Raw genomic sequence first — 18,634 nt, 5'->3', positions numbered from 1 at the left:
ATATCTTAATGAAAAAATTATATAAATAGTATGGCCATAAAGTTTATGCATAATATATTACTGATTTTTTTATTCACACTATTTTTTAGATAGATACAAATTTTGGAGAATTAGTTCAAAATTTATGCAAAGGGAGTTGAATGGCTTAAATCTATTTTTGTAATTCTTATTACAATATTATATAATAATAAACAAAAAATAAATAAGTTTTGAATTATTGTTTGAGTAGATTGGCTAAAACCTTTTGGTTTACCAAAGCTTCCACATCTTTGGCCCAGATGAAGTCTAGATGATTAAAATTTGGTTCTGAGATATTATACATCACTGGATATTGTCCTAGATTTGATGCTAATTTTTCAATATCCTATAAATTTAAAAAAAAAACTCTCGATTAGCTTAAAATTAATAATAATAATATTTAATTAAAATATTGATAATAATCAACTTCTCAATTTACAAATTCACATTCTATTCAAAATTCAAAGAGTAACCATTTCTTATACAATTTTGTTTTAATCGTTTCAAATCTTTATATACGTAAGAATAGATAACTTCATTGGATTAGATTAGATTATAGTTTCTAATGATATATACTAATTTTAATATATTTAATTCAATTCTAACTAAATAAATGTAATTATAAACAAACACGTGGATGCTAAAACGATATGAGTGCCGCATGAAAAATTCGATATCAAAGTTTAACGAACTATTTTTATATAATTTTGTTCCAACAGATACAATTTGCTAAATTTGGATAGATAATTTTATATTCTTTTTAACGATATATCATATTGCATAAAATGATAAATGGTGTCAAAATATTTCCAAATATAGAGAACTGCAACCAATATTGCCCACTAATGCATAACTAAATATCAAAATCACAATATTCTTTTTATTCAATTTTGTTTGAAAATATATTAAAGTTGTATACAGATTTGTAGACAATTATATTAAGTTTTTACTGGTTTTTCAAAATACATTTGTATAAAGATGAATTTTATCAAAATAAAGCCAGATATAAAAAAATGTAACCAATAAATTACACTAAGGGATGACTAAACTTCAAACTTAATTACAAGTTTATTAAGGTTTTACCTATATATAATGCAATTGTTATATTTAAATTATTTAAAATAAAATAACCGTGAATTTAGAAATCTGCAACTAATAGGATGTTATATAATTGTGAATCGTGCTGATTAGTTTTTGGTAAAGATAAGCCTGGCTGTTTTTTATTAATTAATGATTCAATATACATGTTCTGTTTACCTCGTATCCAGTCATGAGATCATTTTCACCATAATATAAATAAACTTTGCATAAAACATTGCTCAATTTATAGCTCGGTGGCTTTTCCTGGCCATAGACCACTTTGTTCTTTTCCAAACCGTGGTCGAACATGTTGAACTTTCCTAGAAAGGTATAAATAGACTTATATAAAAAATTAAGTTATTTAAATTCATAAATAAAGGAAAAATGTATCAATGTAAAGCTACTATTTGTTGCTTTTTTATTTTATTTATTTAACATGGCTGTGGATCTTGCGATCATCACGCCAGTTATAATTTTACATTTTTGTGTATTTATACATTAATTTTATTATTATTTATAAAACTATATAAAATTTTATATAAATCCACATTATTACTAGATATTAAGATTTGTGTGTTTGCTGGAAATATAATATTTTTTTTGCAATTTCTGATACATAATTCTTCTTGAATTCTCATACATTCTGAATTCCCAGAATATATGATCTATTGTCTCCGGTTCGTCTCCAGACCTCCAGAGATAAATCTTGCACATTGTATGCCCCAGCCTTAATTTTGTAATTGTTGATACGAAATTCCTACTGCTTGTATCATTTTTGAACCAGGTTGTTTGAGATACCTTTTTTTTTGTCAGAGCATAAATTATACCCTTGCTCTTTGTTAACGTTGAGAAGTCTTTTTGCCACACATCTATGCTCCGCTCTTTAATTAAATTTTTCAGCTCCAAAGCAGGTATTTTTTCACATTCTACTCCAATTTGACCAGCTTCTTTTGCAAGGATATCAGCAATCTCATTTCCTGTGATACCTGAATGTCCCCTGATCCAAGTTAATATTAAGGAATTTATGCCATTATTTATTGCATTCATTTTATTTATGATTTCTATTATCATGTCATTTGATCTTCTATTTGGATTCGCTATCGCTGATAGACATGCTTTGCTGTCACTAAATATAATTGTTTTCGTCATGTTTTTCTCCCACGCATAATTTACACCATAGTATATAACCACCATTTCTGCTGTGAAATTAGACGCTTAATTTGGTAGTTTAATTCTCTTGCTAAAATTGTGATATGGCACAAATATAGCGCAACCACAACTGTACCCTACTTTGGATCCGTCTGTGTAAATGTGTATATATCCTAGCCATCTTCTAGCCACATTATTTTGAAATTCTTTATTTTTTGCGGTATCATTTAGAAGTATCAAGTGAGTTAAATCCATATCCATTACTATGCAATATTTTATTGATGTGTATTCATTAGCAAGGTGATAAATTGGCATCTTTTCATTCATTACTAGCTGACCCGGCAAACGTTGTTTTGCTAGGTAAGGTATATTCTAAACAATTTCTAGAAAATCAAAAATATTAATACTTTTAGTGCATAAGAATGTGTTGTTTGAATGCTATATTATCAAAACAATAAACCACATCAGTTTGTCTATATTTTGTCTGGAAGTTTTATACACTTTCTATAGAAAACATGGTAGAATCCTATCCAAGTCTTTTTTTGGTCTTTCGACTTATTGATTACGTTTCAGGTCTTTCATATTCTTTTTGGATTCAGGATTTTGTTTATAATTGTAAATAATTCTACTGAGTTAATAAAAAAAAATCAAATTTCTGCGAGGAGAGATAGAAAATGAATTAAGTATTTCTTCTTTGACTTAAATGAATGAATTAAAGTAAATTTAATAAAAAGTATATAAGTAGAGCAAGGCGAGGCACAAAGGTCCAATTTGACTTTGAGCAAATATGAACCATAACAATTATATCACAACAAATAAGACATATCAAACGAACAATTATCTGACTACGTTCAGTAAACTGACTTCTACTTCATCATTGTAGAAATGTGCTTTTTTTATGTCTTCCAAAAATTTGTTATCTAGACCTTTTTATCCTATAGGCGGGGTAACTTGTAACGGGCAGGTGGCAAAAGGTTTAAAGCCTTATTATAATTTTAAAGGTATTTTACAAAATAATTACATTTTTAACTAATGCTAAAACTACCAATGGAAAAAAATACTTTTATTATGGATTTTCAAAGATTACCGTTTATCTCCGCAATTTCAAAGATTATCGTTTTCAAATCGAGTTTGTAGCTGGCTGTACATCTTTTTTCCTCTATTTTCAAATATTGTTGTTAAACAATGCTTAACTTTACTGATTTTTGGCACATCGGTGGTGGACCTTTTTAATCCCGGACCTTCATATATTAATATCTATTTTGCGATAAATTCTGGGAAATTATAACTGGAAAAATGTTATTCGACAAAATGTCCATTTGATCGATACCAAATTTAGGTTCTGAATTTAAATAAGATAAATAAAAAATAATATAACCTAGAAAATGTTTTATAAATACCAATAAGTATATAATTATACCAATGAGATCTTTCAGAGCACCGTGTTTGAGAAAAATATTCAAAAAAGTGCATTTTTATATTAACATATCAAAAAAGTTTATATTTTGAGTCTCTAGTAACACTTACGGCCCGTTTACTAACGTTTTTGTATATAAATAAAACTACTTACTACAAATTTATCATAAATAAATAATATTCGCGTAAAACATCGTATCCAACGTAATCGAACATCATCTGTCAACTTCTACAAAAATTTTCAAATTAAAAATGTAAAGTTTCTACGCGGATTTGAAATAATTTCTCACCTTTTGGACTTTCTCTGGATTGGCACGAATTTTTCAAGACTAAGACTGGCCAAATCGATTCAGCCGTTTTCGAGTTTTATTCGGACATTTGAAAGAGAGCTCCATTTTTATATATAAGATTACATACTTTTCGTATGTAATATCTCCAGAATGGATTGGTAAAATGTAGCCTCGCTAATACTTCTAATTGTTTGGGTATATCATCACATGCTCCATTATATTTTTGTATTAAGAATCTATTTGATAGGATCTGCTTTCTAATGCTTAGTAGAAATTCACCTGCTTCAGCTATTAAGGGGTTAGGGGTACTTGGGATTTTTGAAAAATCGATTTTTATTTTTTTGCATTTTCATTAAGGGTAACATCTTGAAAATATTCTCTGAAAATTTCAAGTTGATCCGATGATTACTTTTTGAGTTATTGGACTCTTACTAGCGCGTTGACGCAAGTGGAGAGCTCGATACTTATACTCAAGATCATTCTCCCTCACCTCCTGATATTTTAAAAGCTTTCAAACCGATTTACGGCGATCTCAATTTTACTTTATCCGATAATTTACTTTCAGATTCAGTAGTTCAAGATTAAATCCATAATCAGAAAAAATTAAACCCTTCAACCAACTAGTGTAAAAAATATACCTAGAAACCGTGAATACTAGTTTTAAGCCCGGTGCACACGACGCCAGTTTTCATGCTGGACAGTTTTTGTTTGTTTGTTACCCTAGGAACGACATGATAAACCATAATTTACGATCTTGCGCGACATAATTTGCGATCTGGCCTGCTAGATTTCACGCATTCACAACGGCGGTATACTCATCATAATTTCTAAGTAAAACCGTTGCCTTAACAACGTCGGAATTTGATTTCATAACAACTTCAGTCCTTGCAAATTCCTGCCGTATTTTACGAATAAAGCATGTCCTATGTCGGCGATAGATGAACGATCTCGTGGCCGATACCTTCAGTGTCCAATAGAAAAGCTGTATTTTGACATGAAAATATCAATGCGTACTTGATTCATTTACTTCGATTTTGGAAGCGTTTAGTTTTTATTTTGTAAATAGCTATTGTGTATATATAGCGGCGTTGAGCGGCGTGAATAAATGATTAGTTTAGGAAAGGCAGTTCAGTAATTTTAAAATATTCAAATTTCCGAAAAAATTTAAATATGCATTTTTTTCAAATTTTCGTAATTTTATCTGAAATATCAAAAAAATTCAAAATTTCCAAAAAATTACAAAAAAATTCAAATCGTTTTATTTCAAAAATTTCGAAATTTGCAAAAACACTCAAAATTAAAAAAAAATTAGTTGGGTGTATGGCATCGTGCCTTAAAGCAAATTGCTGAAACTTCCCGTACCGTAACGAAATGATCGAGGAATATTAAATGTTTTAAAATAGATTATTATAAATATTGTACATTGTCTAATATTTATAAGAATTATATAAACTGAATTGGAAAGTTGAAATTATTTGTTTAAAGTATATTAGAACAGAATTAAAATAAAAATCTGAATTATTTTCGATATACAAAAAAAATTTTTTGTACATTTAGCACTGTATCTTCGAAATGGGCTGGGCCTGCCTTTGCCAAAAACTAATTACCACTTCTCCCAATCATTACTAGTTGAATGTTTTTAGATCATTCAAATCGGATGCTCCGTTCTCTCAAAAACTCGATTTAAATTTTCTGCACTCATTGCTCTTTATCTCCGTAATTGCTGGACCTGCCTTTGCCAAAAACTAATCAGCACATCTCAAAATTTTTGAAGAAAAAAACTAAATATCTTTTAAGTTATCGTATATCTCCAACGGCACAAAAAAGGCCTTTCACTGCTGCAGTGATTCCGGCCTTCTACGTGGATCAAATCCAAAAAAAAAAATCGTTAAACTAGATAATGTTGTCTGTAAAATGAACTATGATAAAACAGAAATCAAAAATTGATTAAATGGCGGCGTTTTTTATAAAAAAGTTTTTGGACTTCCAAAATTCGATTTTTGATCCTATCAAAAAATCGATAGTTTATTTTACGAGAACTATATATAAAGCATGTACAAAAAAATTGATAGTGATCGGATCATTTGTTTTTGAGTAATCGCTGCAGCAAATTCGAAAAATGCTGTTTCGAGAAAAACGCGTTTAAAGATAAAATGATCGTTATACTATATACTCTTTAAATGGCTGTGACTCAAAAACTATTTAAGATATCGATTTGAAATTTTGGTATGTTATTTTTAAAGGTATAACCTATCGAAATATGAAAAAATATGAAAATTCGACTACAGTTTGAGAATTTCACACTAGTTGTGTCCCTTAAACTGAAGCATTTTATTATCTTTTAATTATTATTATTTCACTTAATTCTAATCAGATGCGATACGTACATGTTTTTGTTTACAATTCATACAATTCTCTGTTTGTACACTTATAAGCATTAGTGTATTTTAGACCTATAAAATATAAATTGTGAAATTCACAGTATATATTTATAATAATCTATTTGAAAATGTACGAAATTAATATTAATCATAAAATAAGTGAAAATCTGGCGCAAAATTCTTGCTCGCTAGAAATCCTGTTACGATAGAAATCATATTACAAGGAATACTGGCGTCGTGTGCACCGGGCTTTACTATCGTACAAATTGCTGAATGCATATACCTAATTACTATTATTTATTATGGATACCCTTGAACCTAATTGTGGGTATAATTCCCATTGGTATGCTGAAAAATTGGATGCTGCACGTGTGAAAGTGGCAAATCAGCGCGTCAACGAGAACACTCAGGAGGCCAGAATGCTTTGTAGGCAACAGCAAATGGAAATTTTGGAAACTTGCACAATTACTGATAAACTATTATATGGCCCAGATATAGATGACTCGGTTTAAGTAATTCAATAATTCGAATTTCTGTACGTAAATCCAATGTGAAACTTTAAACGCGTTTTTCTCAAAACTATGTTTTTTGAAACGGTGACCACTGTAACTCGAAAACCACTTAGTAAATTTTAATGAAATTCATACAGCTTTTAGAATACATAATAAACTCGTGCCTGATCGAAGGATTTTTATTTTTTCAAAAATTTGAATTTTTTAAGACCAATTAACTGTTGATTTTTTACCCAAAAATCTAGATTTTTTCTTTCTGATGCTGCCATTTTGTTAATTTTTGCAAAAAAAAGAAAACCTTCGATTCGGCCCGGGATTAACTATTCATAAAACTATTTTTTTAATTTGATTGATTTTAGATGAATCTCCAAGGAGTTATGATGGTCACCGCCAGGACCGTTCTTCGAAACAGGGTCAACAAAAACTGCTATAACTTTGGGAATATTGATTTTTTTTTCTGAAATTTTTGTTACATCAAGTCAAAACATTGTATAATAATGCTGTATTAATATTTTTGTAGAAAAACATCGTTTAATAACAAAAAAAAATACTGAAAACACTCATTTTTTCGTGCCTGCAAGTACCCCTAACCCCTTAATGCATTCGTTGGAGGTGATCGAAATGCCCCCAAACATGTTCTTATCGCCGAATATTGAATCCTGTCCAACTTTTTTTGTGAAACATTTAATCCTGTTTCACAATTGCTTAATATATCATCTTGCTTTTTAAAATTCATTCATGCTTTTTAAAATTCATTTTCCTATCCAAATTGATGCCCAGTACTTCAATATTTTCTTTTATTTGCATCTCCTGGCATCCTATCCTTATTTGTCTGATAGTATGTTCTTTTCTATGCCTGGTATAGATAGCTGCAGAAAACATATCGTGTGATAAATTCAGGTTATTGTCCAATAACCATTTTCTGCTTTCCTTGATGGCTTTGTTCATCGATGAAATACATCTATCTATAGTTGGACAAGATACATACAGATAAATGTCATCTGCATATTGCATTTTTTTAATATTCAGTTCTGTTACTACTTTAAAGTCTGCCATGTATATATTGAATAAGATGGGGCTCCATATTGAACCTTTAGTGAGACCTTTGTTCATAACTCTAGACTCAATTAAACCGGAGTCGGTTCGAATGTATAATTGTATAAAAAATAGTAAATTAATTATCACATTAATTAATTTGTGTGGTAAATTCAAATGTTTTAATTTTTTTCTCCAGTATATTGTGATCTACATTATCACACGCCTTTTCTATGTCCATCGAGACTACCAACATATAATGATTATACGAGTTGGATACATGTATATCATTTGTTAATCAGTAAGTCGAACGTACTTTTCCCTCTCCGGAAACCAAACATGGAATTATTTAAGACTTCTTTATTTTCAATATATCTATCTATTCTCTCTTTTATAATTCTTTCAAAAGTTTTTGCGATGCATGATATTAAGGAAATGGGTCGATATGAGTCTATTTCCATTGGTATTCTGTGTGGCTTGATACATGGAACTATTATAATTTTCCTCCACTCTTCGGGAATCCAATTATTTGTTATGATTTGGTTGAATACAGTTAGTAATTCAATTTTTATTTCCGTAGTCCAATTTTTTATCATCGTATGCGGTATTTTATAATATCCAGGAGACGTATTTTTCCTCATTTTTAATGCATCTTCTGATTCTTCTAATTTGAAATTCCTTGTCAGTGCGTTTTCTTCACAATGTACTCCTATATTTTCTTTACGATTGCCCAATTTCTTTTCTAATTTTTTGTGTTGTGTTTATAATGTTATTTTTATTTTTAAAGTGTTTAATTTTGTTCCAAATTACTGCGGTACTCATGTTCTTATTGATGGAATTAATAAAGTTCAGCCAACTTTCTTTTTTCTTGTTTTTTAAAAACCTTTTAGTGCGTGCATTGATTTTTTGGTATTGTATGAAGTTTTCGTAATTACAGTGCTGACGCATCTTTTTATATGTTCTTCTTCTATCTGAAATGGCTTTTCGCAATCTTGATCCCTTGATATGGCAGGCCTAAAAATCGGTCTCTTTATTTCTTTATATTGTTTTATATTTTTCTCAGCAGATTTTTCGGTAATCTGTATCATACGTTTATATCTTGCTGTTATATCTTCTGAGATTTGCCTTATTTGGATGTACTTCATAATTTCTCGGGAAAATCCCTGCCAGTTAGCAAATTTTATATTCCACTTTTTTGTAGGGCGCGTTCTTATGACTGAAGGCCTTTATCTCCAAAGTTATTATTATAGGCAAATGATCCGATCCCAATACTTCTTGGCATACATCCCATTTAGTTGCATCTATAAAATTTCCTGAGTACAGTGTTAGATCTAAGTTCGTAGTACTCCTGTATTTATTTGCTACTGTAGTTGGACGTTCATCATTAAGAATTAGTATTGCGTTGTCCTCTATGATTTCATATAACATATTACCTTCCCTGCTATTGTATTTGCTACCCCATGCCATATGATGACAATTAAAATCGCCGGTAATTAAAAACTCGTGTTGATTGTTGAGTTTGTGTCCTTGATATCTGAAAAATCTAATTCTGTTTTAGTAGAGCAGTATACTGAAAGAATGCAAAATGGAATATCTGTTTTAATAATGGCAGCGCATATTTGTATATTCTCATTATTGTTGACTGAAGGAAATTCCTCACAATGATTGCTGCTCCTCCATATCCATCTTCCCTGCCTTTGCGAAACGTTCGATATCCTCTGAAAAAAGAGTATTAATATTCAAGTTTAAACCATGTTTCCGTGAAAGCCGCGATTGAAATTTCATTCTCATAAAGGAAATGTTCAATACTGGCATTATTAGCTGTAACAGATCTGCAATTAATTTGTAGTATTTTTATTTTTTCAGACATTTATTTGTAATATATCTAATATATATATTTGTAATATATACTCGTATATTATAATATTTATATCATTTTTGTCATCTATTCATATCTTTAATTAACTCTTTCATAATTCTTGATGTATAATCTTTTTTCTTTTTAATGTTCTGAATTGTTTCTTCAATTAACTTATCAAATGGTATTTCAACTCTCTCACTATTTTCATATGAGGAAGATTTTTGTTTTGTATTAATATTGTACTTAAATTTGTACCTGCTTCACTCCTGTGTACTGGGCATATTTTCAATTGTTTTGTTGTTATCACTATCATTTGTTGCGTTTATGGAATTGTTATTTCTATATGTCTGTTTAGATATTGCTACTGAAGGCTTCGTGGTTACTGGCTGTTGATTTATTACTACATGTTTTTCCAGCTGCGCATTGGGCAATTCAGGAAATTTCATTTTGCTTCTAGTTTCTATGTCCGGACTTATAACGTTGGCATATATTCTGTTGTTCATAAATGCTCTGGCTTCTTTAAACTTATATTATTTTCGTTCATTATATTTCTAATTTCAACATGATACAAATATTTTTGACACTTCTTATCAATGGCTTGATGCTCCCCATTGCATAACGCACAAACCGGATTCTTTTCTTTATTTACACAATCCTTGAAACTGTGTTCTTGTGCACAATAGCTGCATCTCGCTTTACCTTTACATTGACTGGTCACGTGGCCCATTCCTTGGCATTTGAAACATTGTGTCACTTTGTTGTATGTTTCGACCCTGTATTTGACAGCGTATATCGAAACACGGTTAGGTAAACGTTGACCTCTGAACGTTATCACGCATACCCTTGTTGGTACTTAAAGCATTGTTTTGTTTTTTTATTCTTTTAATATCTTTTTTTATTTTTTTTATTTTATTAATTATAACAATCAGATTCAGAATGACTCTATGAGTTACAGAGCTGATATAATTACAATAATATATAATAAATTAAAATAAAAATAGAAAAAAAATAATAATAATTACAACTCATAACATAATTAAAACTAAAGGTAAAATTATAATGTAAACTAATTAATTCATGAAACTGTTCCAATGAACAGCTCACTATGTTATGTCAAGTCCAAAAGAATTTTTCTCTTCAACCTTCTAGTAGACGGAGTCATAAGTAGAGGTGCTATAAGATGATTTGGATGGTTTTCTAGCTTGGAATGATGGATTGAACTTATGCTACTAATTACATCCTTAATAAAAGGAATATTGAGGTCGTCATGGATGATTTTATTACTTACATACCAAGGTGCGTCGGTGATCTGCCTTAAGATTTTGAATTGCATCCGTTGCATTAAAACAATGTTAGACATGCTGGCGCAACCCCAAAGCTCTATACCGTAGGTCCAGATGGGCTTTATTACAGATTTATATATCAGTAGCTTGTTGTCAAGCGATAGGATTGATATGCGCCTCATTAGCTAATTCAGGTCTGCAATCTTCTGTTTCATTTGTTTTATTTTAGCCATAATGTGGGTTTTCCATGAAAGTTTTCGATCCAAATATATTCCCAGATATTTAACATTTTCAGCTGGTGGAATTTTCTGGCAATTGAAGTAAACCTCATGACATTTTAGTTTGTTTAAAGAAAATGTAATATGGCAAGATTTGCTCTCGTTAATAACAATGCGCCATTTTTTCGTCCATCGCTCGACAGCAGCATATACATGTAACTGGAGCTTGATAGATGCAACGACAGCGTTGATATCTAGAACAGGAATTTCTGATTATATATTTTCCATAATATCTGATTCAGTCATTTCGGTGCCGACGTCATATATAACACCCTTCCTAATCAACATAGAAATAGGTAATTATGCTTTTAATTTCTTTTCCATTAATAATTTCTCATTAATTATTTTATTGGCTGCGTCATATGTATTAAACGTAATTTTAATTTTGTTAATGCCTATGGATTTTATTTCTGTAATATCGTTTTTATATTGAGGTAAACTGCTAAATAATATTCCGCCTAATGTCATTTGATGTACTGTATTTTTATCTTTGTCTACTGATTCAACATATATGGTAAATGGACCCATATCATTCTCGGAGTACTTCATTGTTTTGTAATTATCGCCTTTTATATTTGAGTTCATATCATTATTTTTATCATTATTTTCATTTTTACTTACATTTTGATCATTATTATTTTCGCCTTCTTCCATTTCTTCTGCCCAATTTTGTGTATTATTTTTTTTATTAGCTACACTATCATTAACTGTTTTATTGTTTTACTATTTATTAACTTCCCGTAGAGTAAGTTATTGTAATGGGCCGAAAATCGGAATTGAAAATTTTTACATTTCTCGACGTTTTGAAGGTTTCTGAACATTTTGGCATACTTCAGAAAAAATGGATGTGTGTGTGTATGTGTGTGTGTGTGTGTGTGTGTATGTATGTATGGATACAAATTTCCAGTCACGTTTTTGGGCGCACGGATCAACCGATTTGAATGGTTCAAAAAACATTCGATTCCTATTGATAGGGAAAAGAGCTGATTAGTTTTTGGCGAAGGCAGGTCCAGCCGTTTCGGAAATACGGAGCAACGAGTGCAGAAAATAGAAATCGACTTTTTGAGAGAACGGAGTATCCGATTTGAATGATTTAAAAAACATTCAATTAGTAATGACTAGTAGAAGGGTTTATTATTTTAGTTTTTGGCAAAGGGAGTCCCAGCCATTTCGAAGATACGGAGCTAAATATGTAAAAAGTTTTTGAGAGAACTAAGCGTCCGATTTAAATGATTCAAAGGACTTTCTGCTTGTCTTAAGAAAATAATTGATTTTGAAAAAAAAAATTTTATAATTTTTTTTTTTTTTTTTTGTATATCGAAAATAATTACAATAATGTTACAATATTTATAATAATCTGTTTGAAAACATTCAGTATTCCTCGAACATTTTGTTACGGTACGGGAAGTTCCAGCAATTTGCCTTAAGGCACGATGCCATACACCCCACTAGTTTCTTTTTTATTCACTTTAGTTAAATCACTTTCCATATTATTAATTTAGCTAATAGCATTTTTTATCGTTTCCGATGTTAATAATTTACTCGTATCGCCTGCTACACTTAAACCGATTTTATACACACTGTCTATGTCGTCCGACTGGCCATCGGTTTTGCCGTATGGCCCTGATTCCATTATGTAATTTTAAAAGATTTTTTTTTAATTTTATTTGAACAGCGATCAGAACTTTTGGGTTCTATGAGCTGTTGTGATTAATATCTTACAAACTACGTTTGTTTTATTACAGATGGCAACCCAAACAGTTGTCACATCTCTGTATGATAAATTTTTATTACAATCTCTGTAAAAGGGCAAGTATGGTACAACAATGCCGGGTGAGGGCTATTTTCACTTGGAAACATATTGCTATTTCTATTTCCAAGTGAAAATCGTTGTCACTGTTGCCTGACAACAGGCTGCTCGAAGTGGGTATCGAACCCGGGACCTCTGAAACAAGTCCCGTCGCTCTTAACCGCTTACCTATGGGCGAGCCCATTTTGAAAGAATTAAATTTGTTTCGATTATTCCACGATCTGTTCACTTGGAGAACTCAATACCGAATGAGCTTTGTTGCTTGAAATATGCTTTAAATTTGACTCAATATTTGGCAAGACAACAATTTATGCTTTGTGATGTATTTTTCTTGTGGAATATATTTTAAACTGTTGGTTTTAATTAAATGTAGTCCTTGAGAGGCTACATTCACATTAAATTGTAACTGGAAAACTGGAAAACCAAGTATAATTATTACTTATGGATTCAAATAACGAACTGTTTATTTTTCCTAAAGATTCAAACAGTAGTTTCTGACTAAAAATCGATTTGCCTACCTGTATTATAATTTTGCCAAAAGTGTAATATCTGATTTGTAGAAGATCCTGCAGGCGAATTGTGATAAATTAATGGAATAATGCCCTAGAAGTACCAACAAAGATTAGTCACTGTTTTATTTATAGAATATATTTATATTTTACTCACAATGAGATCCAGTTGTTCCTCATCGCGTCCGATCATGTCTGATATAATCTCATAACACATTCTCGTAGAAAACTTACTCATTATGCAAAATTTTCGAAGACTTACACTGATGCGTCCATCATAACGCAACATCTCTCTTGAATTATTTTCGGTAGCCTGAAAGTACGATGATAAGTATTAAATATAACATTTGTAGGTGTCGTAGATAAATTATTAGCAACCATAAATATTTTCTCACATGTACTGTGTCCATTAAAACGTTCGCCCAGTTCAGCGCGTTGCTTTTCATGTGCGACATGAAGATGGACGGAGCCAGGGCATGCATTGATCTGATTTTCTGATTGTATTCAGGTTTTGTCGATGCCATCACGAAAAATACACATGTACCCTAAAAAATAATGAATTAGTTGAGTATTTGTCTTGTAAAATATTGTTTGATACGTTTGAAAGTAGGAACAATAATGAACGTTAGTGGATTGTACATTAGCGGCTGAAGAAAAGTACATGAGAACGCACAAAGTAGTTTTATCTGCCTGCAGCCCATGTTTTGTTTCTCTGTTGAGGCTTTAATATGGCAAATACCCTATATTTATATTGAAGAATGTTGAGTACCAGAAACTTAAAGCAATGATGGATTATATGTATCGGGGCCAAGTGAACATTACTCTAGATCAATTAGGAGCACTTTTAAAAGTCGCGGACACGCTGCATATTACTCTTACGTAGTTTGACAAATGTAAAGAAACAGCCTACAAATTCTTTTGGTCCCACTATTAGTAAACTAATAGTCAAGCCTTCGGCGCCTGATAACGACATAGCGGATCAAAATTTACCTGCCGATAGGAAAACCTTCTCTAGCCCAGCCTCTAGGAAACATAAGCAGAAGGCATAGTAATGATGGTTTTGCTGTGTTACCTATTAATCAAGAACTTAGTACACCCAAACCTTGCTTTACGGCCTAGATACGTTCCGCGGGACTTGGCCGTAAAGCGAAAAGCCGTATAACGAATCAATTATTCTAATACGTATTCATACAAATTCAATGGGATCGGTTCCAAATTTAATAAATATATAATATGGTTTATCATTCAAAATGCATTTTATTTTTTTATTTTGTTTAAATTAGAAACATATAACAAGAACAAAAATTATAAATTTACACAATTTTTAAATAAAAATGAAACAACTAAAACCTACAGATTACTGTCACAATCATTTTGCACTGGTGGTTTGAAAAATTTGTCTAAAGTTGTTTGTCTTGCCTTCTTGTCTATTTCTTCCTTTAGTGATTTATAACAGCTAATGGCTGAGTTAATTTCTCGAAACACATTAGCGCTACGTTCGACGTCAGGATCGTTTTCAAGGAGGATGTTTATTCCTTGTTCAAAATATGAAAAAGCGCTCGACATGATTTTTGATGTTAGCTGTTTGGATACAACAGATTCTGTATCTTCATCAATTGCCGGCTCTGCTTGCAACTGAATGAGTTCCTCATATGAAAGGGGTTCCCTATCAGCTGCAAGTAGATCCAGCACAAAACCGAGATTACACAATATATTGACACGTTAGTGCTAAGGCGTCAATAGTTAGTTAGTTATCGACTGATGCCTAATATTGGAGGTCCTAAACAAACCAGAAGGATATTACTATCGTCAGTTGTTACTTCTGTGCTGCCATATGGTATCTCCATATGGGGTGATGCTCTTAAATCTCAAAAATCGAGGAGAATGGCAGGGCCCTTATACCGTCTCAGTGCTATAAGAATTGCTTGCGCATTTCGCACAATATCGGCGGAAGCAGTGTGCGTCAAAGTCAACAACAACTGAGTCCTGAAAAGTTAAGATTAGAATAACGGCAGAACAGCATTGACCGATGGCAGCGTCTGTGGGATGTCGCAGTAAAGGGCAGATGGACGCATCGTCTCATTCCTAACATCAAAGTCTGGCTAAGTCGCAAGCACGGCGAAGTAAACTCTACGGGATGATGTGGAGGAGACATTGAGACGCACAATTACCCCAGGTAATGTTGTTGAAGTGATGCTGACAAGTGATGCTGCTTGGAACGCCATAGACAGATTTGCGAGAGACGTTTTAATGGACCTGCGTCCTATAGAGAGAGAAAGGGCGAATGGGACTTCGCCCATTTAAAAGATAAGTATAATGTTAATGAATTTATAACATTGATTTAACAAGTTAGGAATTTATATCATTCTAGACCCTCCCCCCACGAAGTAATGCCTAACGGCGGTTTCCGTGGGGACCAGAGGCAAGGGCAAAGCGGAAGTTTTAGTCGGTATTATACCAGGGCGGTATAGAGTCCGACATACCCAGGCAGAAGACCGGTCTGGGATGCGTAAAAGCATTTCCTTCGCTATACAAAAAATACAAAAAAAAAAAACCATATATTGACATAGAGAAAAAAAGCCGTTATAGCAAAACATTTTAGGCCGTATATCAAAAACGTACCTTAATTAAAGAGGGCCGTTATAGCGAAAGGCCGTATAAAGAGCGGCCGTATAGCGAGACTTGGGTGTATAATTCAAATACCCATTAAGAATTTGTTTCTCACCTCTCGGCCCAAGCTTCAATTTAACGGATCTAATTTAACGGATAGGACTGAAAACTCTTCAGACACATTCTAGTCACCCGCTATTGCCAAAACCGCAGGAAAAATAATTGTTTCTTAAACTTAAACAACGAAATTTGAAAACCAGAACAACATAGTAAATTAATACTTGAACCTTGAAGAAGTCGATGCCTGTTTTGAAGTCCTATCCTTTGAAGATGACGAAATGAATGATATGGACCAATCACAAGCCGAACCTAGTCATTGATGCAAAGGATCAAGCCAAGGTTTTGCTGGATGGCATAATATGGGCACAAGACGAAGGTCTGGCAGCGCATAATACAGCGGCAGGACATCGTGAATCACTCTGACCAAGATTTACTTTACGACAATGACATTCTTTACACAAAACATCTACTCAAAAAAAATGCGTCCAAAGGCAATTTGACATAAATTTTTAACATATTGGAAAGTAAACTTGTTTTATCCATTTTCTTTGCGATGATACTATTATTAGATTAATAGTGATATTCACTTGAAAGCATATTTAGATCTATAATTTTGAGTGAAATAGCTTTAATTACTGCTTGATATCAAGCTGCCTGAGACGGAAATAGTAATTGGCACATTATGGTTGCAGGATCAAAGCTCTTAACACATAGTTATGGATAAACTTGTGGCAAAATATTCTATTTTACTTATTACCTGTGAGTGCCCAATATAATCCAACTTGGACTGCCCAGTAACATTCAAAACAAAATCGATAATTGTCGGCAGATCTTCTGTTCCCATTTCATGCCAACTAATTTAAAATTAATATCATTTATTAATTTATTTATATATTCAATTGTAGTTTCTATATTGACTATTATACCTGAAGTCCCAATATTCAAGATTACTATCAGGATCCAAAGTTTGGTGCATCCGCGAATATTTATTACCTCTATTATTGCCTAACCAGACATCATAACCATGGTCTGATAAAAACAAAGCTAAAACATAAAAAATCTGTTTAAATACTTTTCAAAGAAAATTGCATTTATCATTTTACCTAATGATTTGTTAGGTCCCATCAGGACAAAATCAGCAGAACTTGAAAATAATCCTGGTATCAACAGCACCACTTTATTGTCAGAATTTTGAAAAGTTTTTAGGAAAGGATCATTTTTTGGTGAACGCGGTATTCTGTGCAGAGATAAAATATAACCATCTTTTGTTGTCACGTTATACTGTTCTACAGGGTAACCGAATTCTTGTATAAAGTCAGCCTAAAAATAAAAAATTAATAAGATTTTGTGAGCTGGCCTGGTAATTGTTGTTTTGCCATAAAACATATTCCTGGTGTTAAATGTTTAGTACGAAAATAACTAACTAATTGCAAATGCGGTGCATAAGTAAAAAGAGCAGCTAACAAAAAATATATGAATAGTTTACCCACTGCAAAGCACGTCACATATAAATGTTCTTTATTAGTCTTTGCTAGAGCCAACGTAATCTCAAAACTGATTCTATTTAAATTGAATTGGCACATTTATGGGAGCTCTGCCGTAACAGAGCTCATAAAATAGCGTTGTCATGGTAACGTTTTTTTATGCTTGTTCTTGGTATTAGAAATTATGAAAATATCTTCATATTTGCCGGGCGATCAGGCGCATTTTTATGCAATGCCGTGTTTTTATTATTTCATATATTTTTGAATTACGAATCAAAATAAGATAATTCATTTTTAAATTATATTCTTATGTAGCATTCCCAGCGAACTGACTGAGATTGAAAAAAAATTAGATTGTGGGAAAATTTACAGCTTTGCCATATCAATTTATATGGTTTATATGGTACCTATAGTTTTCTATCAAAAACAGTTGTATCTTCAGATTTTAATATTCAATCTCTAATTCTTTGCAAAAATTGCTCTCTTTGCAAAACCATTTATCATCTTTGTGTCAACTGTTTGTGCACATCGGAAAATATTTGTACAATGAGAAAGTAGGAGGGGTGAACAACTCTTGATAAAAATAAATTGTTTTTTTAAGTAAAATTAATGCTTTGTCACAAGGTTAAAATAATATAAATGAAATATTCGGTAAATGAAACGCTCACTGATTGGAAGCGTGGTGAAAAATTATTCGATTACTAAAATGGCTATTATGAAATAGAGATTTGCGGAAGGAGGGTGAAAATTTAAAGTTGTGTACATTTTTTAATTCCGAATTATGAACATTAAAATTAAATAAAAATTGATTCTAAAATTTAACTAGTTGGTGTTTCGCCTTGAGGCAAGATACATGAA

General features: G+C 31.7%; 1 protein-coding gene across 1 annotated transcript in view; it reads right to left on the bottom strand.

Moving 5' to 3' along the window:
- Positions 1-214: 214 nt before the first annotated feature.
- The window catches only part of LOC113380676 (lipase 3-like), a 30,647-nt gene continuing 12,227 nt past the window's right edge, over positions 215-18,634 (bottom strand). The window contains exons 4-11 of the mRNA XM_026619827.1: positions 17,396-17,612; positions 17,219-17,336; positions 17,050-17,146; positions 14,018-14,167; positions 13,780-13,935; positions 13,632-13,716; positions 1,276-1,418; positions 215-364 (exon numbers count right to left, since the gene is read on the bottom strand). Of these exons, the coding sequence (XP_026475612.1) occupies positions 215-364; positions 1,276-1,418; positions 13,632-13,716; positions 13,780-13,935; positions 14,018-14,167; positions 17,050-17,146; positions 17,219-17,336; positions 17,396-17,612 (1,116 nt within the window). The remainder of the gene's footprint in view (positions 365-1,275; positions 1,419-13,631; positions 13,717-13,779; positions 13,936-14,017; positions 14,168-17,049; positions 17,147-17,218; positions 17,337-17,395; positions 17,613-18,634) is intronic.

Source organism: Ctenocephalides felis, unplaced genomic scaffold (genome assembly GCF_003426905.1).
Source record: "Ctenocephalides felis isolate EL2017-DRISC unplaced genomic scaffold, ASM342690v1 CF-g0.4_SCAFFOLD_02304, whole genome shotgun sequence".
Taxonomy (NCBI): Eukaryota; Metazoa; Arthropoda; class Insecta; order Siphonaptera; family Pulicidae; genus Ctenocephalides; species Ctenocephalides felis.
Note: the sequence above shows the minus strand (reverse complement) of the source record. Positions and strands in the feature narration are given on the sequence as shown.